This window comes from Lygodium microphyllum, chromosome 26 (genome assembly GCF_053477565.2).
Source record: "Lygodium microphyllum isolate KBCC chromosome 26, Lygodium_microphyllum_v1.1.10, whole genome shotgun sequence".
NCBI classification, from domain to species: domain Eukaryota; kingdom Viridiplantae; phylum Streptophyta; class Polypodiopsida; order Schizaeales; family Lygodiaceae; genus Lygodium; species Lygodium microphyllum.
The window spans coordinates 109,968,542-109,993,354 of NC_141160.1; the positions used below are offsets into that span (position 1 = coordinate 109,968,542).

Genomic DNA, 24,813 nt, shown 5'->3' on the forward strand with positions numbered 1-24,813 from the left:
GATTGACATGCCGATTGTAAGTTCATCACCCTTTCTCTACATTTGTTTATGCAAGCTATTCATCTTGAGGCCTCTTATTGAAATGTTTATTAAAACCTTGACCACTCCTTAGGCATTATAATTTTGGGGCACATGAGGAAGTTTTGAGCCATACTATTCCCTTGTCACTCAATAAAAAAGCAAAAGTAGCCCCTATGCTTATGCGTCCAAATTTGCCATTAGCTTTGGTAAACATATTCTTAGACTAACACCTATATGTTAGCCATTGTTTGAAGGTAATGAGAATGAATATATCAAAAGTACCGTATGGCTTAATTGTTTGACTCTTATGAAACCTATGTGTAGCATCTAAGAATGTCTATCATAGTTTCATGTTGCTAAAAAGAGTAGGTTATTACATGCAACGTGCCACTTGTTGCACATGAAGTGTGCTGTTTGTTCTATTCTTTGTGATTGAAGGGAAGTGATCAAAGGGATAACACGGTTGCTTCCCTTTGCTCAAAAAAACATGAAGCCAACTGTGCAAAGTGCGATTAACAAGCATACCTGACATTGTCAACTAGGCCAACTAGTGATATTTAATGGTAGTTGTGTTAGATAGAGTAATTGAATTAAATCAAGTCAATCAAAGCTCACTAGTACTTGAAATCTCTCTCTCTCTCTCTCTCTCTTTCGAAATCACTCTTGGGCACCTCAAAGGATATGAACAAAACATTCTTGGTTTTTGTTAGTCGCTTGCCAAAAGGCTATCAGGTGAACTTGTTCCTTGCAAATGGCAATGCACAATTTGTGCACCCTTGTTCCGGTACGCATGTTATGTTCTCTCACACTCTTAAGTTTCTATCCGTGCTTACGAGTTCGAGAAAGGTGCAAGTAAGCGAAAGCTCAACCAAAGCACTTCATTTTGTGTGAAGCAAGGAAAGGTGAAGAAAAGGTTAGGTAAAGGAGGGACAAAAGAGCCTGGGGGAGTGCTGTTGAGTGGGATGGTAGATCATGGGGAGTTAGCTGGGCAGGAGCAAAAGGCTGCAAGGGGATAATTTACACTTGGGCCTGATGAGAGGCGTACATTCACACCGAGGTCAGGGCGAGAACGATGGGGAGGTAAAAGGCAAAGCAAAGGGTGGTCTTGACCGGGTGACTGGCGATACAAGGTGGAGATGAGGCAGGGTGACCGGCGGTAAAGGGTGGCAGTAAGGCGCTCTCAGCTCTCGTCATCAACGAGGGTGAGTTTTATGTCGTTTGCATAAACAGGCCTTCTTCCCCGATTTGGCTTATGCTCTCCGGCTCTCTCTCTCTTCTCTGCTGCTGCTGCTTCTCCTTCTGCTTCTCTCTCTCTCTCTCTCTCTCTCTCTCTCTCTCTCTCTCTCTCTCTCTCTCTCTCTCTCTCTCTCCATCAGCTCTAGTCCATTTTGTACCTGGCTTCCCCTCCCTCGCCGATCCGCTTCCCCTCCATCTCCCCTACCATGCCCTCCCCTCTCTTCCCCGCCAGCCCCGCCTCTTCTGCCTCTTCCCGCAGCGAGAAAGAGAAAGATAAAGGCGTCAATGTTCAAGTCCTCCTCCGCTGCAGGTCTGTCTCACATTGCTACTCGCCAGCATTTCAATTTCATCAATGCTCTGCAACTTTTATTGTTTCAATCTGATTAATAAGATACTCGCCACCATTTCAGCCTCATTCGATGCTTTGAGACATTGATTGTTTCAATCTAATTGAACAGCTACTCACCAGCATTTCAGCCTCATTTTCATTCATGCTTTGCAATCTTGCTCAGTCCTACTCTATTGCCGTTTTATACAACTCATTAGTGGATCGCTGATAGATAAGATGAAATACTGAGCAATATTGGTTGTTGTTTAGTCTTAATTCTACTGACTACTGAGATTCTTACTCGATCAACGACCTTCTTATGTAAGATGAAATGATTTGCAACATTGACGTTCAATCTTGTTCTTATCTTGCAATGATTTGCAACATTGACGTTCAATCTTGTTCTTACTCCTTTGTCTACCTCATTTCTCACTGATCTTCCTGTGACTCACCTGTTTTGTTGTGTCTTGCGCTTTGCGCGGGTCCTTTGATGCAGACCTTTCAACGAAGAGGAGCTTCGAGTCAATGCACCTCAAGTCATCCTTTGCAATGAAGCTCGGCGTGAAGTTATAGTGAACACCAAGCTCATCGATCGCACATTTACTTTTGACAAGGCCTGTTTAATCGAGTTGCAGTTCTAAGTCATGTTTCTCCTGTACTTCATGCAATAGTTTGTTAAATTGATGATATCTTTAAGCTGATCCCGCAGAAGCATTTCCATCTGTTCCCGCCAGGTATTTGGCCAGCAAGCTCAGCAGAGGGATCTTTACGATCAGGCTATATCTCCGATCGTTAATGAAGTTCTTGAAGGCTTTAATTGCACCATTTTCGCCTACGGACAGACTGGAACTGGTAAAACTTACACCATGGAAGGTGCAAGCAGGAAATCGAAGGTAATCATTAAGGAAGCTTTTATGTACATTGCTTATGATGTAGATCAATTGAGAAGAGGCGAATGGTGACTGTCAAATTGCAGAGTACAGGGGAGCTCCCCGTTGATGCAGGAGTGATCCCTCGTGCTGTCGAGCAAATATTCAACATATTGGAGAGCCAACATGCTGAATATAGCATGAAAGTAACATTTTTGGAGCTCTATAATGAAGAGCTTATGGATCTCCTTGCAACTGATGATGTGTCCAAGTCGATCGAAGACAAGCAGCGGAAGCCCTTGGCTCTAATGGAGGACGGTAAAGGGGGAGTGTTGGTGAGAGGCCTGGAGGAGGAAGTGGTTTATAGTGCAAATGAAATCTTCAACCTGCTTGAAAGGGGTTCTGCCAAGCGTCGCACAGCAGAGACATTGCTGAACAAACAGAGCAGGCAGGTGTATTTTCCACAAATCAACGATGTCGAATCGTCTAAGATTTGGCAAACAATCATCAGATGACGTGTGCTTTCTTTTCTTCAGTCGATCGCATTCGATTTTTTCCATCATTGTCCACATCAAAGAATCCAGTTTGGGCGGGGAGGAACTCATCAAATGTGGCAGGCTCAATCTGGTGGACCTGGCTGGGTCTGAAAACATCAGCCGATCAGGTGCTCGAGAGGTATGCATCGTCACGTTCAAGATGGACAAACAGCTGTTAGAAGCATTATGAGCTGAGCATGGAGGGTAACTTCGCTGCATTCTATTAATCTCCAGTTTTGCAGGGCCGAGCTCGTGAAGCTGGAGAGATCAACAAGAGTTTGCTGACCCTTGGCCGTGTGATCACTGCCCTTGTGGAACACTTAGGGCATGTGCCCTATAGGTGAGCAGAATGATGGCCCCTACATTGCGTTTCATCACTAGTAGAGTCGATATTTTTACTAGCCTTGATAGCAGGAAATTCTATTCTGGTGCCACCAGGGATAGTAAGCTTACAAGGCTTCTTCGAGAGTCACTGGGTGGGAAAACCAAAACATGCATCATAGCAACTATTTCTCCTTCTGTTCAATGTCTAGATGAAACGTTGAGCACTCTCGACTATGCTTACCGCGCCAAGAGTATCAAGAACAAACCTGAGGTTTGGACCTTATCCTGACCTGTTTTTGGTTACCTATTGGGAGAGACTCACTTGCGTCTGCTTCGTTTGCAGTTGAACCAGAAGGTGATGAAGTCGGCTCTACTTAAGGAACTATATTTGGACATAGAGAAGCTTAAAACAGGTTATTCTCTTTCCCAATCAATCAACCGTTTCCTCTTTAAATCGTTAGCCCTTGTTCTGTTGAGTAATTGAAATGGTATTTCACAGCCGCAAATTGTGGGAAATGGAAGTAATACACACTAGCTTGGTGAAACAGAGGTGCTGGCTGCTCGTGAAAGGAATGGAATCTATCTTCCCCGAGAACGGTATTTACAGGAAGAAGCTGAAAAGAAGGTTATACTAGTTTGCGATTGTCTGGATGGAGCTTGCGGATGATCTGATCTTTTATGTGCATTCTGAAGATAAGAGTGTTTTGTCGTTTCAGGCCATGTCAGACAAGCTTGAACTAATGGAGGCTGAGATTCAGGCTAAGGACAAGGTTTTTTTGTCATTGGACAAGTTTTAGAAGTTTGTTCGTTGGTTCAAAATTGAAACTGCACGGGAATTTCTGAGAGTATACTCTAATTTTACTTGCCGCATAACGTGTGCAGCAACTGGAGGAGATGCAAGCATCGATGGATTCTAAGCAAGAACTCTGTGAATACTTAACAAAGAAACTAGATGAAACACAGGTTTGAAAACAGAAAGTTATGTTGAATAATCGCTTTACTGCTCTGTACTAGATGTTAGGGCTTTCCATTTTGTAGTGTCAAAATCATTTCCTCGAAAGCTGAATTCGTTCAACATGTTACAGAATAGACTCGAGCAAACTGAGGACTCGTTATCTGATGCTGAAGAAAAAATTAAAGAAGCCCACTATGCAATCGAGGAAAGAGAATATATTATAAGTAAACTACAGTTGTCAGGTAAGATCGGAAGCTGTGTGCTTTCATTGGTTAGGTCTATGTGCACCTAATTGCACGTGAAAATGCTTAAAGAATTTCTCCTCATGATGCAGAAAACATTCTTGTAGAGAAGGCTTTTGGTTTTCAAACAGACTTGGAGAATGCCTCACATGACATAACAGGCCTGCACCTTAAAATTGGTAGAAGCTTTTTACACTTGGTTATTGTCAAGTTCTGTGTATATCAGCTTTTTCTATTCAGCTCTTGATCCTTTCTAATTCAGTTCTTCGCTTTCAGATCGTAAGGATAATATAGAGAGTCAAAACCAGAAGCTGGTGCAGGGTTTTTATACTAACCTCCGCCAACAGCTTGAAACTCTTTGCTCAACTGTTGCAAGCTCTGTTACACACCAACAGCATCAGTTTCACAATATGGAGGAGCAGCTGAAATCCTTTGTAGCGAGCAAAGAGGAGGTTGGTTTTATTTAAATGAGCTAGCAACTAAAAGTCATCACATGTTCTGAAATTCTTGGTAATGTATCTTGTTGTTTTCTGCAGGTTTCTGAAGGTTTGAAGAAAAGGGTTTTGAACTTGAAGGATTTCTATTGTTCTGGTTTGGAAGGCCTCAGTGACATGATTCATTCTCATGAGAGAGGGTCGTCGGTCACATTTGAAAGATTGAATGCTACTGTTTCTGCTCATTCCTCTGCATTAGAGGAGGTAAGTTGCAAGCGTGAAATGAATGGCCCTATGTATAGCTTTGAAGGTCCAACTGAATTGGAGTGGTTATAACTTGCGACTCCTTGATTATTCACAGCTTCTTTCAACAGCTGTATCAGAGGGAGAGATAGTACTTAGAGACCTTCAAACAGCTCTTCACAACCAAGAGAGGGAGATCTTAAGCTTCACACAGCAACTGCAAAAGGTTGTATCTCGTTTCACAGTCCACTTCAATAAAGCACTTGCTCATAATGGTCTGAATAATTGAGAAAAGTGTCCTTCCGTTTAGAATTATACTACATTTGGAACACTCTATGGTTATAGTATGAGCATTTGCCATCCTTCATGTGAACTAGCATGAAACACACCTGTCTCTTTTCTAGTATGTTAGACCCTCTACTGTTCTCAGCTTTTGAAAGCTTTATCAAATAATATTTCTGGGTTACAGGGAGCTTTACAAAGCATTGAAGCCTCAAGGGCCATATCTAATGTGACTGTGGAGTTCTTCATAAATCTAGAAAAAAGCACCACAGAGTTATGCAAGTCTCTGTACGTTAGCCATCAGACTCAGCAAGAAAGCCTTAAGGAGCTTGAGGAAACTTATCAGGTTGAGATTGGAGCTTGAGATACGTTTCTGTTTAAGTTTACTGAACTTTTTGCCTGCCAGAGTATTTGATCTCTATTCTTTACTTTAGGAATGCTCCAGAAAGGAGGAGCAAGAAATGATTGCAAAAATTTCAGAAATGTTGGCCGCTGCAACTAGCAGGAAATCAGAGCTAGTAAGTATCTGTGAATTACGATACTTTATTTCTAGTTGTTTGTACCTCCCTCTCTACATTGAATATATATCCTACAAACTGCAGGTGAAATCTAAATTGACAAATTTGCTTGGCAACGGAGTTAAGGATTTCAAGGATATGGAGCAAGGCATGCTTGACATGCATGCTATCTCATCAAAGGCTAGAATGAAATGGCAGGGATACATGAACCAGGCTGAAGCTGGCTATGCTGATCATTCTGCTGGTTTAGCAGCCAAGCAGTCTCAGTTCCAAAAGCTCCTCCAAGCATGGTATGGTAGTTAAGTGCGTGGGAAAGTATTCAAGTTATTATTACCAAATGTTGGTATGTCAAGTTCAATTGCACTTTCTGTCTCGACAAATATAACATCCATGTTGCCTCTTTTTTGGGGTATAACAAGACTTCATGTTTTCCATTGTACTCAGTGTTGAGAGCACAACCACAGCTGGAGACAAGTGGAAAGGAGCACAAGATTCCCTGCAGCAGCTGGAAAGGAAGAACCTCAGTAAAGTGGACTCCATTGTCAAGTATGGATCTGCTTAAGCTTCTCTACCAGATACTTTGTAGTGTATCTGCTAACCTTTTATGCTTAAGCCTGTAAGCAGTAGTACTGAGGGATATCAGTTCTTTTACCTATTGTCAACTTACATTTAATCATGCTATGTTTATCATCTTTTAGGGAAGGGGTGCAGAATAATGAGCTACTATTAGCAAAGTTTGGGGAGTCCAATGCGTCCATTGGATCAGATATTGAGGATGGTTGCTCTAAAATATCAGAATGCATTGAAGGTAGGCTACAGGCTGAACCATTCAACACCTTGGAAGCACTATTAGACTATATCTTATAAAAAAATGGCCATCTGATGCAGATTGTCTGAACAATGACAAAAGTGCTGGTAAAACATTGCTGTTGAGCTGCTCAAGCCAGTCCAGTGCTTTGATGAACTTCCAAATATGTCACAACTCTGGCACACTGGACATCGAAAATCTTGCTGATAGATGTCTCAACAAGGAGTACATGGTAAGTTCAGTTGAGGCCTTTGCTAGCTCATTGGTCTCTTTTAGGAGCTTGCTTGCATCTGCATGTGAGAAAATATAAGCTTCTGATGCTGTTCTACAGAGTGCTAATATTTAACAAGTTAAGAAAAGAAAAAGCCTGCAAAATTGGAATGTGAAATTCGCTTTCTGCATTTTCAGGAAGATAAGCCATCTTGTACCACACCAAAGAGGAGGGAAATTGAAGTGCCTAGCAAGGACTCAATAGAAGCCCTGCGGTCTCCAGAAGTTCAGAAGATGCTTCTCGAGTTTCAAGAAGCAAGCAGTAGTTCTGTGGCTGGTGAAAGAACTGACCTGCAGAAAAGCCTTTCAAGGGAAAGCAAAATCCCTATCTTTGCAGATTCTTCACTTTTGAAGGATGGTCGGGTTCCACTCACCACTGTGAACTAGCCACTCCTATGCTTGTAACCTAATTTATAGCAAGTTCTTGCATTATACTGGAGGGTTAGCTTTTGATGATGAAGCTTAAGCGAAAAGTTCAAAAGCTTTCCTTCTGGAGTGTACAGCAGTAGCCTTCTTGAATGAGTATCTGTAACATATTCGAGTATAAACTGCCTATGAGATGCATTACTTTGTTGCACAGTTTTCTATTTGCTACAAATTCCACAATCGATTCAGATCGTACTTACATCTTTGAAATCTCAATGCTGATTCTAGTCAAGATTTTCGTGTTATCTTACTGATTGTGCTTGGATCTCAACTAGGTGGGAAGACTTATTTTTGAAGAAGCACCAAGGGATGTTTTAGCCCAAAACAGGGGCTTATTTGCAGCCATGTTATCCTCAAAGGCAATCCACAATTGGTAGGGATACCACTGAGCCATACGCAGCTCCAACACTCAACATGGTGTCCTATGCTGTATGTATTAAAGTAATACTGATGTTAAGCGGGTATTGAGCCCCTACATGCAATCCAAGAATGCTTATGGACCTTACATTTATGGGCAATACACGGGCAGAAACAACCGCTTTTTCTCCAATGATTTTCTACGGGAGTGCAGAGAAACAAGACACAGCTGACCAGCAGAATAAATGCAAGGGAAAAGGGTCCAAAATAAGCTTGATCCTTAACGAGGACTGCAACGAGGGGGAGAATGAAAAATTATGATCAAATTATGGGTTCTTTTTCCATTCGGGTGGTCTTATCTATTATCGATTAATCTATTACTCTATTAAACTTATAATAGATGGATCTACCTAAGCTGATACCAAACCTATGTGGTAGGCGTTCAAAACATCCGAAGCCATAGTTCGAAAAAAAAATAAATTGAATGTATATTAGAGGGACCTAACTAAGTTGATACCAACCATATGTGGCAGGCATTCAAAACATCTCGAGCCATACTTTGAAAAAGAACTTATAACAAAGGATGGTAAATAAAATAGAGACTCGTATGATAAGAATAGAAAAGAGATGAGTTTTCTCATGAAAATAAAAATGGGAAAGTATGTGACGAAAATGGAAAAAGTTTGTATCGATTGGATTGCAAAACTTGAATTTTTTCTAAAAAAAGATCATACTCCTTAAAATATAAATCTTGTGAATTTTCTCACGAAAATAAAATTTATAGATTTTATAGAATTTATAGAATACACGAGTGACGAGTGTACTAATTAGATTGCAAAATCCAGGTTGCAGTAAGATACAAGATAACAAAATCCCTAAAAAAAGGGGACGGGGCATACTAACAATATGCTTGGTGCTTAGCTGAAGCACATGTAAGACATTTGATACACCCGGGTAGATTTGTGGTGATACAATCTACAAAATGGAGGAGCTATGGCGGTGTTCACCTCCCACAGTCATTGCAAGTCCATCAGGTAAGTCCACTAATTTGATTGCCAATCCCTCTGATGTCTGACAGCATGTCATTATCACTGATTTGGCTTTTCATTACAGTTTTGCTCGGCCGTAGTGAAGCAAGCTGCTATGGTTAGCAATATTTTTCTTTCCTTTGATTATCTTCTAGGTTACTCCCTCATTTCTGCAACAAAGAAACTAAAGCAAATACGGATCAGTTTTTAAGTGCTACTATTGAAGCTTAGGTTAAGGTAAAATACTTTAGGTTAAGGTAAAAAAGTGATGATAGCTTGGGAGCATACATGCATTCATAGGTCCATAGAGCCCACAAATAGAGACAAACTGTCACGGGAGGGATTGCAGAGAGGGAGAGCAGGAGGACACGAACCTGAAATGAATTGGGATAAGCATGAACCTGAAAAGCACGAACCTGAACCTCAGGCTCTTGTAGCCATTGAGAGAGAAAGAGAGAGAGAGAGAGACGCCATCAATGTCTGAGGGTCGATCGAGGGGTGGGTGGTTATGATAAAACGAATGTGGACGATGGTGTAGGCCATTGTTGCTTACATTGTATGTAGCAAAAGCTTAATGCAGCCATAGCCGAGCAAATCAGTATATTGCCTTCGGCTCGAAAGGATTTAACTGTCTAGACTTGAAAGAGCTGCTGCAGGTCCCCAGAAGACCTTTGCTATCTTCTTCTTCCTCGCCCTCATACCTTCTTTCCTTCTTACACAGTGAATTGTCTAGACCTGAAAGGGCTGCCGCAGGTCCCCAGAAGACCTTTGCTATCTTCTTCCTCATACCTTCTTCCCTTCTAACATATCTATCTTTAATCTTTGCATACGCCCTAGGGATGATAGACATGGATCGAAGGACAGGGTTCGCAAGCATGGGCATGGTCCTCTGTAAGGGTGAGTTGCTGATCGTGTTGGAGAACAACATGCTGTATGAGGTGTGGGTGGATTTGGCTATGGAGGATGGCCAAACGGTGAATTAGCTCGATGGCGAGCAAAATGGGACCACGCTTCCAGGCATGCCCACATGACATGCTTCAGGTGGCTATAGCGAGAGAGAGAGAGAGAGAGAGAGAGAGAATATTACTGGTTGTCAGCACTAGTATTGAGTGGGTATTGTTGAATGGTTTGACAACATGCATTGCCGACGGTGAGGCAGGCGAAGGTGAGAGGGTTGGTGCCATTGAAGACGAGTAGTAGGGCGACGGTCTGGTTGTCGTCTTCTTATGAAAAGGTCATGTTGGTTTTAGCAACAGGGTGATGATCTAGCTGGGGGCTCGAGATCATCTTCTCATTATTGCTATGAAAGAGGTCAAACTCACAAGAAGCATTGTAACAACTTATCATCTTGCAAACGCTTGGGTGTTCTTCCCTCCACCCGTGCCTTGTGTCAACATTATACAAGTACTCTTTCATTCTCAAAGCTATTTTGCTTTCTATTATCTTTTCTAGTAAAGTGCATTCTTGCAAGCAAAGGTGGTGGTTTGATTGTGGGGGATCACGGTGCCAACCGTGGGTGATGAACGCTGTCAAAGGGTTTTCTGTTCATGGCATAAAACATGGAGTTCTTATGTTTGCAGAAGAACTTCATTAGGATCCACATAAGAAACTTTCATACATAATTCAGTCATTATTTCCTTACATTTAACTTAGATGTCATTTAATCTCATAAGTTCCTTTGTAACTTGGCATGCAATTTTCAGTTTGTATCAAGAAAAATAGCAATGATAGTGTATATGAGGACCTTAAACTTGATCAACAGGTGGTAATTGATAGTTTACAGGCTATGTCACATTGATTTATGAAGTTCATTAGCTTGGAAGATCCAACTGTTGTCAAGAGCACTCCAAAGTTGACTAGGTCCACAAGAGACACGGAGTAATAGTTGTACAGGACTTATATGACTTGTATATGACTTATGTTAACTCTTTTTTGTATGGAAGAAGAAGAGGAATGCATCCCACGTTTTGCGGCGCATTTTTCGGACCTACACACATGTGGAAGATGGAGGGAGAGTTGAAAACTATGGTGAATGCTCCAAAGCATGCAAACACAAAGCAAACTGAAGATAAAGAGGAGATACAAACAAAGAAGGTAAGGATCCTTTTTGCCCATCCATTTGGTATCACGAAAATGAGTTGTATGACAGTCCATGAAAGGGATAAACAGAGAAAAAGTATTCAACCTACTCTTAGGAGCGTCTTCTTCCATTCTCTTACCATATTCGTGTACTATTGAAGCCCTTCTTGTGCCCAAGTACTTGAGTGACTTTGGGGCAAGTCAAGAGGTGATTTTTTGCCAATGTATGGGCTGAATAGGCTCTCCCAAAACGGTCATAAACAGGGCAGCCATTAAAACTTATTCATTTGAAGGGGTTTCTTAAAATCTAATCACTTCCTTGTGTAGACAATGCTCCCGAAACAATAGTGCATTGGTTGAGATTGTAATGAGAGACTTTTCCATGAGTTTGTATACATTTTTGAGTCAAGTTTGAGGATTGGAAATTACTGTTTTAATGCAGGGCTGAAGTACATTTGTGGTTCTATTGATGGATTTTTATCATCCTTGGGACTCTATGTCAGTTGTAATGAGTTCTATTTCTCTATACCTTGTATCTTGAAGTCTCAATACATGTATCTTCATGAAATGGAGGGCATTAGAGCTTGAATTTGTTGTAGGAAATGAAACAAAATCTGATATAGATCTATACATAAACCTCATGGTTATTGATGTAATCGGATCTAAGTTTATTATGGTAAACTTGTATGACACGGCTATGTAAGATATTGGTTACTCTCTATCTCATCTACTCTCTCCATAACCCAAGAATCCATCAAACCCCAATCTTTTTCCTCTCTCCCCTTTGAATCTCTCAATCCTCTTCTGCTCTAAACCCCGGTGGTAGACCTTCGACCCCCAACATGACGACATTGGTGAACCCGACGTGAAGGTCGGCTGCAGAAGAGAAAGCACAATGGGAGAATCATCAGGTTCGGGAAGAGATGCCTTGCAACAGTTGGTTCGTTTGATGCAAGAGAACCAACAACAACAATTGCAATTTCAACAGCAGCAGATGTAACTGCAGTAACAACGGAGGCAAGATGAAGAGTGGAGTGATGCTGCTGCCATTAAAGCTTTGGAGGCAGTTGGGCAGGAGCTCAAGCAATTTAATGGGAAAAATGTGTCCTCTTTTATCCGCCTCTATACTGACAAGATGGTCTTCTTTGGGGTCCCTCATCATGCTTGGAGCCGATACTTTGCTCGTTTGGCCGTGCATGGCCTCCAAGACCGGATTCATTGTCTTTTTCAGAAAGATACGGGATGGTCTGTATTCAAGAAGGCTTTTCGAGAAGAATTCTTTCTTGAAGATTCTGGCCTTATGACGAAGAAAATCTTCACTGAATGGGTTGAGGCCCAATAAGGGACTAGCTGCCACTGCTCTTCACCGCGAATTTGAAAGCAAATTTGCTCAGCTAGATCCTGATGATCAGCAAAGTATGGAGAGCCAGAAGATTGAATTGTTTCTGAAGGCTGCGGATCCTCTTCTTTAAGAGAAGCTGACCGATTGGCTTGAAGAACTTGACTCTGAGACGGGATTGAAGTCTGCTTGGGGTGATGTCACTGAAGCAGTTAATATGATTGCTCGGAGAGAGCGGATGAGTCTAAGGTAGGATTCTACCTCTGCACCATCTGAGTCCATAAAAAAGCATGTTCATGTATCTCGACCTCCCGTTTCTATGGCCGAGCAACTAAGAAATCCTGTTGTTCCACCTCCAAAGAAGGATGTCATGGACGAGCTGATCAAGAGCATGCGGGATCTCCATCTTAATTTAACGGAGATTAATTCCAAGATGGAAAGGCTTGATGTGAAAGTGGAGGAAAGAGGGCAGCCAAAGACTTATATGTCAAGAATGTGGGAGAGAAGGAAGGAGTCTCACTTGAAGCTTTCTTGCTTGCACAATGGGGGAATACACACAAGGGTGGAGGCTGAAAACAGTTTTCCTCTTCTTAGTTGTGTAAGCCAAAAGAACTCAAGTACAAAGAAATAGAAGAACCCTATATATGGGTCTCAAACCAAACTCAACTAACTAGGTGGCATACTAACTGAGCCACGAACTAGAGTAGATAAGGATAGCTATCATATAGCTATTATTCATGGGCGGTGTACCAACCGCGTCTGCAACTGACAAGTCGGTGACATAAATACACAACGGTCACCCTGGCGTATCACGAGTGGAGCTCGATATCTCAACACTCCCCCTCGAGCTCAATCCCAATTCCTACACACCAAGCAGGTCTCTGAACTTGCGCAGCTTCTCTGCGCCCAATGCCTTCGTGAATATGTCAGCTACCTGATCCTTTGTGCTGACATAAACTAGATCAATAAGACCTAGTAAAACCCTCTCTCGCACATAGTGATAATGCACCTCAATGTGCTTTGTTCTAGCATGATAGACTGGGTTATTTGCCAAGTGTATACTACTCATGTTGTCACAATAAATGACATCTGGTCCATCTGTAGACTGATGCATATCATAAAGTAGCTTATGCAACCAAGCTACCTCACATGCAGCTATTGCTGCACCCCTGTACTCAGCCTCTGTGCTCGACAAGGCAACTGTAGGCTGTTTCTTGCTGCTCCAAGTGACTGCAGCACTCCCAAAAGAGAACACATATCCACTGGTAGATCGTCTATCAGAAATACTACCAGCCCAATCAGCATCAGTGTATCCATGCAACTGTATCTGAACCCCAGTCTCATAAAATAGTCCATACTGCAATGTGGACTTCACATACCTGAGTATGCGTCTAGCCGCATCCAAATGTGGTTTCCTTGGAGCCTGCATAAACTGACTTACCAATCCAATAGCATAGCTCAAATCTGGCTTGGTAATAGTCATATAAATCAAACTTCCTACTATGCGTCTGTACATAGTAGGGTCTTCCAGAAGCTCACCTGCATCTGTGCTCAGCTTCACATTCTGCTCCAAAGGAACTGAAATAGGCTTACAGCCTGTCATCCCATATTTGGACAGTATGTCCAATACATACTGCCTCTGCAAGAGCTGTATCCCACTTGGTGATCTAATCACCTCAATGCCCAAGAAATAACGCAGCTCTCCCAAATCCTTCATCTCAAACTTCTGCTTCAATAGCATTTTCACATGAATGATATCTTCATCACTGTCACTTGTCATAATCAAATTATCAACATAAATGACAAGTAGCATAATACCTTTCTCTGTTTTTCTCACATAAAGTGAGAAATCTGCCTTGGAAATCTGAAAGCCAATAGTGACAAGATACTGTCCTATCTTGTCAGACCATGCTCTAGGTGCTTGCTTCAAGCCATACAAGGCTTTCTTCAACCTGCAAACAAACTCAGGATGAACAGCATGCACATAACCTGGTTGTTGCTCCATATAGACCTCTTCTTGCAAATCACCATGCAAGAAGGCATTCTTTACATCCATCTGATGTAAAGACCATCCCTTTGATGCAGCCATAGCAATGACTGCTCTTACGGTTGCCATCCTTGCAACTGGACTGAATGTTTCTTCATAGTCAATGCTATATGTTTGTGCATACCCCTTGACTACTAATCTTGCCTTGTATCTGTTCATAGAACCATCTGCATTGTACTTCACCTTATAAACCCACTTACAGCCAATTGCATTTTTACCTTTAGGCAAAGGTACCAATTCCCATGTAGCATTTGCTTCCAAGGCATCCATTTCTTCATCCATGACTTTCTCCCATTTTTCTTTTCCCATGGCTTGCTCAAAAGAAGTGGGTTCTGGTTCCTGTATCACTTTGACCATATATGCATAGTGAATGGCTGTAAATCCATCATATTTCAGCCTATCCACAGGATACCTAGCTCTCGTAGACCTGCGCAAAGTAGGTTCACTCCCAGGTGCTCTCAAAACATCCCTGGTCTTCCTTACTCCAGGTGTAACAATAGAGGGAATACCCAACTCATCATCAATGCTCTGCTCTGAGCCACTGGATTCACCATCCACATAAGAGTGACCTGCATTCACATCAAACATGGGCTGATCAACCTTCTCTTTTCCTTTTCGTGATACCTACATACCACTATCTGCATTGCTTTGAGAAGATTCTCTTGATCTCAATCTGTCTGTCCATGGCGAAGAATGTGAACCACTGCTAGAGGACGCTCCAAGTCCACTAATATTTTGTGACTGCTGCTGTGAATTCTGTGCAGCATTACCATTTTGTGCATCTACATCATCAATCACATTTACTAGTTTATACCAGCTACTCATCTCATCAAAAACATCTCTGCTCACTGTAAACTTACGAGTAGAAGGGTTATAGTATCTATACCCTTTTTGCTGCAGAGAGTAACCAATAAAGATGCACTTCTCAGCTTTTGGATCCAACTTGGATCTCAGCTCATCTGGCACATGTACATAGGCAATGCAACAAAAAATTTTCAAATGAGAAATATCTGGTTTCCTACCAGTATACATTTCCTCTGGAGTCATTCCATGTATTGCTACAGTGGGAGTCCTGTTCATTATGTAGACTGCTGTAGCAATTGCTTCAGCCCAATAAAAATCTGGCAAGTCTTTTTCATTGAGCATGGCACGAGATACCTCTCCAATATACTTGTTTTTCCTTTCTGCAATTCCATTTTGTTGTGGGGTATAACTGCATGAATATTGCTGCTTTATGCCATGCTCCTGCAAGAACTTTGCAAACTCATTTGAGAGGTACTCTCCCCCTCCATCTGACCTTAGGCATTTTATTTGCAGACCTGTTTCTTTTTCAGCCATAGCTTTAAGGGTTTTGAAATGCCTAAAAACTTCACTTTTCTTTTTCATGAAATACACCCAAACTTTTCTACTATAGTCATCAATAAAAGTGACAAAATAATGACAGCCTCCAAGAGATGCAGCTTTAGTAGTCCACACATCAGAGTGGATTAATTCCAATGGCTTCTCACTCTCTTGAACATGTCTAGGAAATGGTTTCCTTGCCTGTTTTCCAAACTGACAGGCTTCACATACCTTATGTATTTCTGCAACCTTGAATTTTGGCAATCCTGCAACAATATTTTGGGCCTGCATTGATTTAAGTCGCTGTACATTAACATGACCAATGTGTTTATGCCAGATATCAATATCTGCAACTACACCAGTCCCATGTGCAAACATTGCTGCACTCAATTCAGACATGTCTGCATCCAACGTAAACATTCTGCCCTTCTTCTTTTCTTTTGCTATCAAGCGATCTTTATTTTTCATATCCTCAACAAAGCATCCATGAGGATTAAATCTGACCTGTAAGCCCTGCTCAACCATTTGACCGACAGAAACTAGATTCTTAGTGATATTCGGGACATGAAATACATCGGACATGTATTTCTTTTTCCCATCCTGCATAGACAAGGGAATTTTTCCAATCTGCACAATAGGATGTGCAGTATCATCACCAGTCTCCACAAATCCTGGTTTTTCCATTTTCCTTGCATCCTCCATCCATTCTGCATAACCTGTCATGTGGTTTGATGCACCTGAGTCAACATACCATACATCATTGCTTTCTTCTGCACTTGTCACAGAATTGTTCATGTGCTGCACCATGAACAAATATTCATTTCTGTCATCACCCTGTCTGTTAGAAGATGCATAATTCCCTTGTTGCAGTTTTTCATTCATGATGTCATTCTGCTTTTTATAGCAGTCTTTAGCCATATGATCCATTTTACCACAGTAGTAGCATTCAACATTACTGTTTGCATTTTGATCTCTTTGCCATCCACCACGACCTCTTTGGCTCCCCCTGCCTCTAGAGTTACCACGTCCTCCTCCATAGGACTGGTTTTCTTGAGTTTGCTGCATATTCTGATTTCTACCATGGCCTCCAAATCGGCCTCCTCTACCTCTGCCTCTACCTCTTCCAGCATTAGAGTAGAAGACAGCTTCTTTTGAAGTTCCTCCTGAAGAAGATGCACCACCATTTCTCTGTTCCTCAGAAATTAGAAGAGCAATCAACTCCTCAAAAGCAGGAAATCTTTCACGAACTGAAATGAATGTCCGAAACTGTGCATAATCCTTTCCTAGACCATTCAAGGTCACAGAAACTAAATCATCATCTTCCACTGGTGACCCAATGGAAGCAAGTGCATCTGTAATCTTCTTCACCTTCATGTGGTAGTCGTTGATGCTCATATTTTCTCTTTGCACATTGTGCAACTCTTGCTTGAGCTGCATTTTCCTGGCTTGCGTATTTGTGCTATACATATTTGACAGAGTATCCCATGCCTTCTTTGGCGTACTTGCATCCTGAATATGCACAATCATAGAGTCTGAAATGCTGATTGACAGCCAGTACATAACTTTCTTGGCTCTCTCATGCCATGCTTTGAATGCCTGCATTTGCTGTTGATTGGGAACATCAGGAAGAACTGGTTCTTCTTCATTTCCTGCAACAAATTCCCAATATCCTTTTTCCATAAGGAAATTCGTCATTCTAAACTTCCATGCCTGGAAGTTGTTCTTGTCAAGCTTTTCAGTTACAATCTGTGAAAGAGAGTCAGACGCCATTACAGAACACTGCAAAAAATTCTGTCACTACAAAAACTCAGCTTCACCCTCACAAGGGCAAATCTGCAAAACTGGCGAAAGTGGTATTTGACCACACAGTCACTTCCTAGTGACGATTTTGCATTAACAGGAACCAAGGATAATTCTGAAACTCCTAATGTCTCTGCGCACAAGCATACGATGCAATTTCTACAGTAACTTTTCACCGACCTGTAGAACAGTGGCTGCACAGCATAAAACTGAGCCTTTTCTTGAGTGCGTGCAGAAAACTTCCGTCTGCAAAACAGGCCCCGAAATGGCCTCAAATAAAAAAAACAAGGTCGCCAAGGGCTAAAGCCTCTCCCGCAGCATATACTGCCCTCTTGCTTCACCGCGAAGGGCGTCTCAACCTGAGACAATGCACTCTTGCAATTTCCAGCTGTGCTATCTACAGAGATCTGCTCCCAAAACAGAAAATGAAAGCAACACTGCTCCTCTTACCAGACCACTGCGAGCTTGGCTTGCTTTCTTGAGCTCCTTACCACGAACAAGGCTCTGATACCATGTCAAGAATGTGGGAGAGAAGGAAGGAGTCTCACTTGAAGCTTTCTTGCTTGCACAATGGGAGAATACACACAAGGGTGGAGGCTGAAAACAGTTTTCCTCTTCTTAGTTGTGTAAGCCAAAAGAACTCAAGTACAAAGAAATAGAAGAACCCTATATATGGGTCTCAAACCAAACTCAACTAACTAAGGTGGCATACTAACTGAGCCACGAACTAGAGTAGATAAGGATAGCTATCATATAGCTATTATTCATGGGCGGTGTACCAACCGCGTCTGCAACTGACAAGTCGGTGACATAAATACACAACGGTCACCCTGGCGTATCACGAGTGGAGCTCGATATCTCAACATTATACAGGAAGGCTTCAAACGATGCTATATCTGGTGTGACAGCCTATAGCATGATAAGAGGGAGTGCAATGCATTCCGTGAAGCTGAGGCGCAAAAATTAGTCTTTTGGAAGGATGGTAAAATTCATGCGATCGAAACTGGGCTTCCTCTTGAGCCAAATTTTAGTAACAGTGGCATGAAGAAAAGATTGGAGGATTTGGTAACAAGAACAGCCTATGTAGTTGTTGATGCAGCTACCTATGGGCTGCAAATTGAGCCAACCAATGAGATTGTTAAAGCATGTAAAGCTGATGTAAAATCTAAAGTGTGGATGCAGGCCTTAGATCGCATGGAACGAGGTAAGGCGTCCAAAGATGATTTGACTACTTCCAGTCAATGCATCCGAGGAAGAACCGGATGAACCGAGCCGATTGATTCATTTTCAGCATTCTCTCGGTTGGCTGCAGTCAATAATCAAGAAGCTGTAGTAGAAGAAAAGAGAAGAAGATGTTGCCGGTCCCTCTTCTTCAGGGCCAACCAAATGTGTGACAAGAAGTAAACCGGATCAGCAGAAGGCTGTTGAAAATCCACCACCACCGCTAGAGCATGTCATGGAAGATGCCCCACAAGCAAAGAAGACGGAAGGGAAGAGAAAATGCAAACATCCCGGCTACAAGCTGCAGTTTGACATAGAGACTGCGGCGGATCTCAAGCGGGTCCTAGAAGAAAGGATTCTTGGAAGCAAAATTGAATTTACATTGGGTGGAATTCTCAGAATTGCAAAACGAGGATTTCATGATATAATAATTGATGTAATTAAACGGAAAAGACAATATGTTGGTGAAGAAACGAAAGTCTCTATGAGAATGGCGGATGGCCCATAGATGTGGACTCGAGATGGCGCATGAGAGCAGCCAATAATTCTTCTGGCAATCTCTATGCGGCATGTCCTTATGTACGGGTTACTATTGGTGATGTAAAAGATGAATTTCATTTCTTTATTCAAGATTCTTATAGCTATCTTATCATTCTTGGTCAACCTTTTATTTCTGAGTCTCGTTTGGAGACAAAGGCCCTTGACGATGGTTCATCTTATTCTCGGATAAGAAGTAAGGATAATGACAAAGCTGTCCAATTTCTGATTGTTTGTGTAAATCATCACCGAAATAGAGATCGATTGAGAGATCATCTTGTGCTTCCTAATGCCTGAGAATTTAAGGGTTTTCGGGGTGCACTACTATAAGTGGAGGCTATGACAGTGCTTCATGTAATAAAAATATGCCTCCACATGTAAAGAGGGCTATGTCAAAGGTTGATTTACAGGTATTTATAGCCAACAGTGTGGGCTATTATAAACAGTTTTCAGCCATGAATCGGGTTGAAAGAAAGCATTTATGTCATGTGGAACGGGAGCTGAAGCAAGTTGATGTTTTGGCTGAAAATGAAGAAATTTCAAGACTGTTTTATGGGTTGATTTATAATGATATATTGGTTGAAATACATGCAGCTGTTCATGCAGAAAATCAGTCCATACAGGTATGCACATTGGATATTTATGACATAATTCAAGAATTTGCTGACCATGAAGCTTTTGGACAGCCAAATAGGGATGAGGCAAGAGTAGAAACGAAGTACAAGACAGTTGACAAGAAGGTCAAGCCGGTGGCAACTCCACTACCTCCGGAAAGTGAGGGACTGGCTGAAAGGGCATCCAAACAGCCAAGTCTTCGTGACCCCAAAGAAATTGGTCACCAATTTACAGCTGAAAGCTTACGGGAGCTAAAAATTGGTGAAGACTCTTTTCTCTTGCCAGAGCTGAAAAGCAATCTTTTGTGCAGATATCGAAGAAACATGGAAAAGCTTTTTCATTTCAGCCTCATGAAATTGGCTGTGTGGATCCAAGTGTTGTGGCACCAATGGTGATTTTCACGGTCCCACACATCCCTTGGAATCTTAAACCAATTCCGGTACCAAGGGCTCATTTGCCTAAGTTATTGGAGCTTGGTTTAGTCAGCATGTGTACTCTACCCCAATGAGCTACAAATTCAGTGGATCACATGATGAATGCCATGCACAAAGTATTGAGAGATTATATTCCCTAACTTACTCTTCCTTTCCTTGATGATGTACCGATCAAAGGATGTGAAATTCATGAGAAGAATGAAGAGCTCAATGAGCTTGGATGCCGTAAGTTTGTTTCTGATCATATTAATGATTGTGCTCAAATCTTGTCTAAACTGGAAGAAGTCCATCTTACTCTTTCAGGAGCTAATCTATTTTTGGAGTTGAAGAAGTTCTTGTGGTTGGACATATGTGTGGCCCATATGGCCGAAAGCCTTCTCTAATCAAGATTGATGCCATTAGCAAAAAGCGGGAAATATGCACAAATGTTTCAGAGGTGAGAAGATTTCTTGGAGCGTATGTTTTCTATCTTATTTGGATCCCACACTTCGCTCATGTTATTGAAAATCTTTGTTAACTGTTAAGAAAAGGCCAAAGGTTTATGTGGGAAAAAGAGCATACTCAAGCTGTTCGAAAATTGAAAAAAATGCTGATTTCAGCCCCCACCTTGAAGAGGGCTGATTACTCTAATGGACAGCCTATAATACTCACGGTAGACACAAGTCCTATTGGGATAGGATGGGCTGTTGGACAAGATGATCTTGAGGGCAACAGGTATGCAATCTGCTTTGGAGCGAAGGTTCTTAATGAATGTCAAAGAAGGCATGCTCAAATTAAAAGAGAACTTTGGGGAGTTGTAACTGCATTGAAGTGTGATCGCGAGTACTTTATGGGTGCACATGTAGTAGTTGAAATAGATTGTCTTCCACTCTTGGGTATGATTGCAAACTGTTCCACTCCCGACATAGCTATGCTAAGATGGATAGCCTATATTAAATCCTTAAATCTTGATTTGAATCATATTGTAGGAAGAGATAATCGAGTTGCTGACATGCTTTCGCATGCCAGATATAAAGATGAAGAAGAGATGATGGATGAGGAAGTAACAGAGTCTATGTTTACTGAAAATGAAGCTGTAATTGTTGGTTCAAATCAGAAAACAGCAAGTATAGCTATTCTTAATGATGGTACAGCTGTCATAAATGCAGGTACATCATTAATTATAGCAAGTACAGCAGGTACTGCTGCTGTAACAGAATTTACAGCAGCAAAGAATGAAGAAACAACCATAGAAAGACGGTGGGTAGTTGAAAGACAGCATGCTCAATGCTTTGTTTTAGTTTGTTCTCATTTTATGGAAGAATATTATGCAGATGATTGGCTGAAAATTGGCCAATACTTGAGCACTATGGCAAAGAAAGAAGATTGGACTGAAGAAGAGTTCAACAGTATAAGGAGAAAGGCTTATGGCTTCTTTCTCAAATACGGTTACCTTTGGAGACATACGAAGAAGAAAGGAGGAGCGCCTGTTCGTGTCTTAGGAGACAAGAAGACTCAAAGACAGGTCATGCAAGAATTTCATGAAAGCCTATTGGCTGGCCATAGAGGCATATGGGGCACTTTTGCCAAAATAAAAGAGAAATTTTGGTGGTAAAACATATATAAAGACCTTGAACATTTTGTTGAGTCTTATCATGTTTGTCAAATGTACTCTATGGTTAAGCATAGAGTTGGGCTTCAGCCTACCTTTCCTTTATCCATTCATTACAGATGGGTTATTGATTTAGTAACCATGCCTACAAGAATTTGGAACATGAGATATCTAGTGCTTGCTAGAGAAGATCTCACAAATCAGGTGGAAGGAAAAGCATTGACAACAAAGACCACTCAAGCTGTTTATAGATTTTTACTTGAAGAAGTGTTTTGCAGGTATGGCTGTGTTGCCAAAGTAACTGTTAATAGAGGAGAATTGGATGCCGATGAGGCTCGTCATTTCTTTGCTCAATTGGGAATCAAGCTATCTCTTACATCAGCCTACAATCTTGAAGGCAATGGTAAGAGTGAAAGAGGTCATCAACCGATTCTCAAAGCTTTGGCAAAGTCTTGTAGAGGGAAGATGAGATAATGGCCTAAAATGCTTCCATTCGCATTATGGGCTGATAGAACTATCCATAGTGCAATGACGGGTTATATGCCGACGGTGGCTGAACTAATGTATGGGCAGCCACCTATTATGCCTATTGAGGAGTCTATTATCACATGGAGTATCTTGCCTTGGGATGAATGCATAAATAGAGAAGAGCTACTGATTTTGTGCATAAGGCAGCTTGAAAGAAGGCCAGAGGATGTCAAGACAGCCATTGAAAGGCTGAAGGTAGCGAGGTTGAAGAATAAGAAGAGGTTTGACAAGTATCATCGACTCCGTCCAAGAGCTATCCAAGAGAATGATTGGGTACTTGTCTATGACAGCAGCCTAGACAATCAGTATAGTGCTCATAGGAAACTAGCCAAGCGATGGTTTGGACCATATATGGTGAAGGTAGTACATGATAATGCTACTTACACTTTGGCTGAAATGGATGGGACCATGATCAAGATACCAATAGCCGGCAAATGTATCAAGCTCTTCAAACGAAGAGAGTCTTCTACTTATGAGCTTGATGACTTAGATGTGAGCCATATACTTGAAGACAAGGAAGAAGAAGAAGACTTAGAGGATAAAGACGAAGATATGTCAGAAGAAGAGTCTCCTTAACCTGCAAATTCATGAAGTGGCACATGTCGGAGGATGTGCAGGTTAGGAGGGGGTGAATGTCAAAGGGTTTTCTGTTCATGGCATAAAACATGGAGTTCTTATGTTTGTAGAAGAACTTCATTACGATCCACATAAGAAACTTTCATACATAATTGAGTCATTATTCCCTTACATTTGACTTAGATGCCATTTAATCTCATAAGTTTCTTTTTAACTTGGCATGCAATTTTCAGTTTCTATCAAGAAAAATGGCAATGAGAGTATATATGAGGACCTTCAACTTGATCAACAGGTGGTAATTGATAGTTTACATGTTATGTTACATTGGTTTATGAAGTTCATTAGCTTGGAAGATCCAACTGTTGTCAAGAGCACTCCAAAGTTGACTAGGTCCACAAGAGACACGGAGTAATAGTTGTATAGGACTTATATGACTTGTATATGACTTATGTGAACTCTTTTTTGTGTGGAAGAAGGAGAGGAATGCAACCCGCATTTTGCAGCGCATTTTTCGGGCCTGCACACCTGTGGAAGATGGAGGGAGAGTTGAAGACTATGGTGAATGCTCCAAAGCATGCAAACACAAAGCAAACTGAAGATAAAGAGGAGATACAAACAAAGAAGGTAAGGATCCTTTTTGCCCATCAATTTGGTATCACGAAAATGAGTTGTATGATAGTCCATGAAAGGGATAAACAAAGAAAAAGTATTCAACCTACTCTTAGGAGCGTCTTCTTCCATTCTCTTACCATATTCGTGTACTATTGAAGCCCTTCTTGTGCCCAAGTACTTGAGTGACTTTGGGGCAAGTTAAGAGGTGATTTTTGCCAATGTATGGGCTGAATAGGCTCTCCCAAAACTGTCATAAACAGGGCAGCCATTAAAACTTATTCATTTGAAGGGGTTTCTTAAAATCTAATCACTTCCTTATGTAGACAATGCTCCCGAAACAATAGTGCATTGGTTGAGATTGTAATGAGAGACTTTTCCATGAGTTTGTATACATTTTTGAGTCAAGTTTGAGGGCTGGAAATTACTGTTTTAATGCATGGTTGAAGTATATTTGTGGTTCTATTGATGCATTTTTATCATCCTTTGGACTCTATGTCAGTTGTAATGAGTTCTATTTCTCTATACCTTGTATCTTGAAGTCTCAATACATGTATCTTCATGAAATGGAGGGCATTAGAGCTTGAATTTGTTGTAGGAAATGGAAAAAAATTTGATATAGATCTATGCATAAACCTCATGGTTATTGATGTAATCGGATCCAAGTTTGTTATGGTAAACTTGTATGACATGGCTATGTAAGATATTGGTTACTCTCTATCTCATCTACTCTCTCCATAACTCGAGAATCCATCAAACCCCAATCTTTTTCCTCTCTCCCCTTTGAATCTCTCACTCCTCTTCTGCTCTAAACCCCGGTGGTAGATCTTCGACCCCCAACACGACGACAACACAAAGTGGAAAAAATCACTCTACGCACTCCTAGTGCGTCACACTTGGTATCAGAGCTCTACTCAAGTGAAGGCTAGTCCTTCAACAGGCGTGGGAGCGATTAGAAAAAAGAAAGCTAGTTGTGCTTGATCAACATGGGTGGATGCAACAAGAATAAAGGTGGAATTCGAGATGACTGAGATGAGATCTTGGTGGCTCTTGGAATCGAGGCAAGTAGACCTCAACTGGAGATTGGTCAGGGGTATGCCACCGAACATGAGAATGAGTTAGATGCAACACTATGCAATGAAAAGGTGCCTCAGCGCGAGCCCACCTGATGGATGCTATGTGGGAGATGATGGACTTGCTGGCTACCATTCTACTCAAG

General features: G+C 41.5%; 1 protein-coding gene and 1 long non-coding RNA gene across 3 annotated transcripts; both read left to right on the top strand.

The window, feature by feature from the left end:
* The first annotated feature begins 1,237 nt into the window (after positions 1-1,237).
* On the top strand, positions 1,238-7,648 carry LOC148013671 (kinesin-like protein KIN-5D). 2 transcript variants are annotated; one of them, XM_087668588.1, is made up of 23 exons: positions 1,238-1,567; positions 2,082-2,199; positions 2,320-2,478; positions 2,562-2,902; positions 2,991-3,129; positions 3,233-3,330; positions 3,405-3,585; positions 3,658-3,727; positions 3,863-3,939; positions 4,031-4,084; positions 4,197-4,277; positions 4,400-4,511; positions 4,604-4,690; positions 4,788-4,963; positions 5,048-5,209; positions 5,307-5,414; positions 5,658-5,816; positions 5,905-5,988; positions 6,073-6,278; positions 6,433-6,534; positions 6,687-6,796; positions 6,877-7,028; positions 7,205-7,648. In XM_087668588.1, the coding sequence occupies exons 1-23, from the start codon at positions 1,464-1,466 to the stop codon at positions 7,451-7,453; spliced, it is 3,129 nt and encodes a 1,042-aa protein (XP_087524714.1). In that variant the 5' UTR covers positions 1,238-1,463; the 3' UTR covers positions 7,454-7,648. The 2 variants fall into 2 exon arrangements, with proteins under 2 accessions (XP_087524714.1, XP_087524715.1); XM_087668589.1 differs by having other exon boundaries at positions 1,239-1,567; positions 3,429-3,585; positions 7,205-7,647.
* A 1,107-nt stretch (positions 7,649-8,755) lies between these two features.
* On the top strand, positions 8,756-11,523 carry LOC148013672 (uncharacterized). Its single transcript, XR_015688953.1, has 3 exons — positions 8,756-8,883; positions 10,824-10,971; positions 11,399-11,523. It is a non-coding gene; the product is annotated as an uncharacterized LOC148013672 (long non-coding RNA).
* Positions 11,524-24,813: the final 13,290 nt, after the last annotated feature.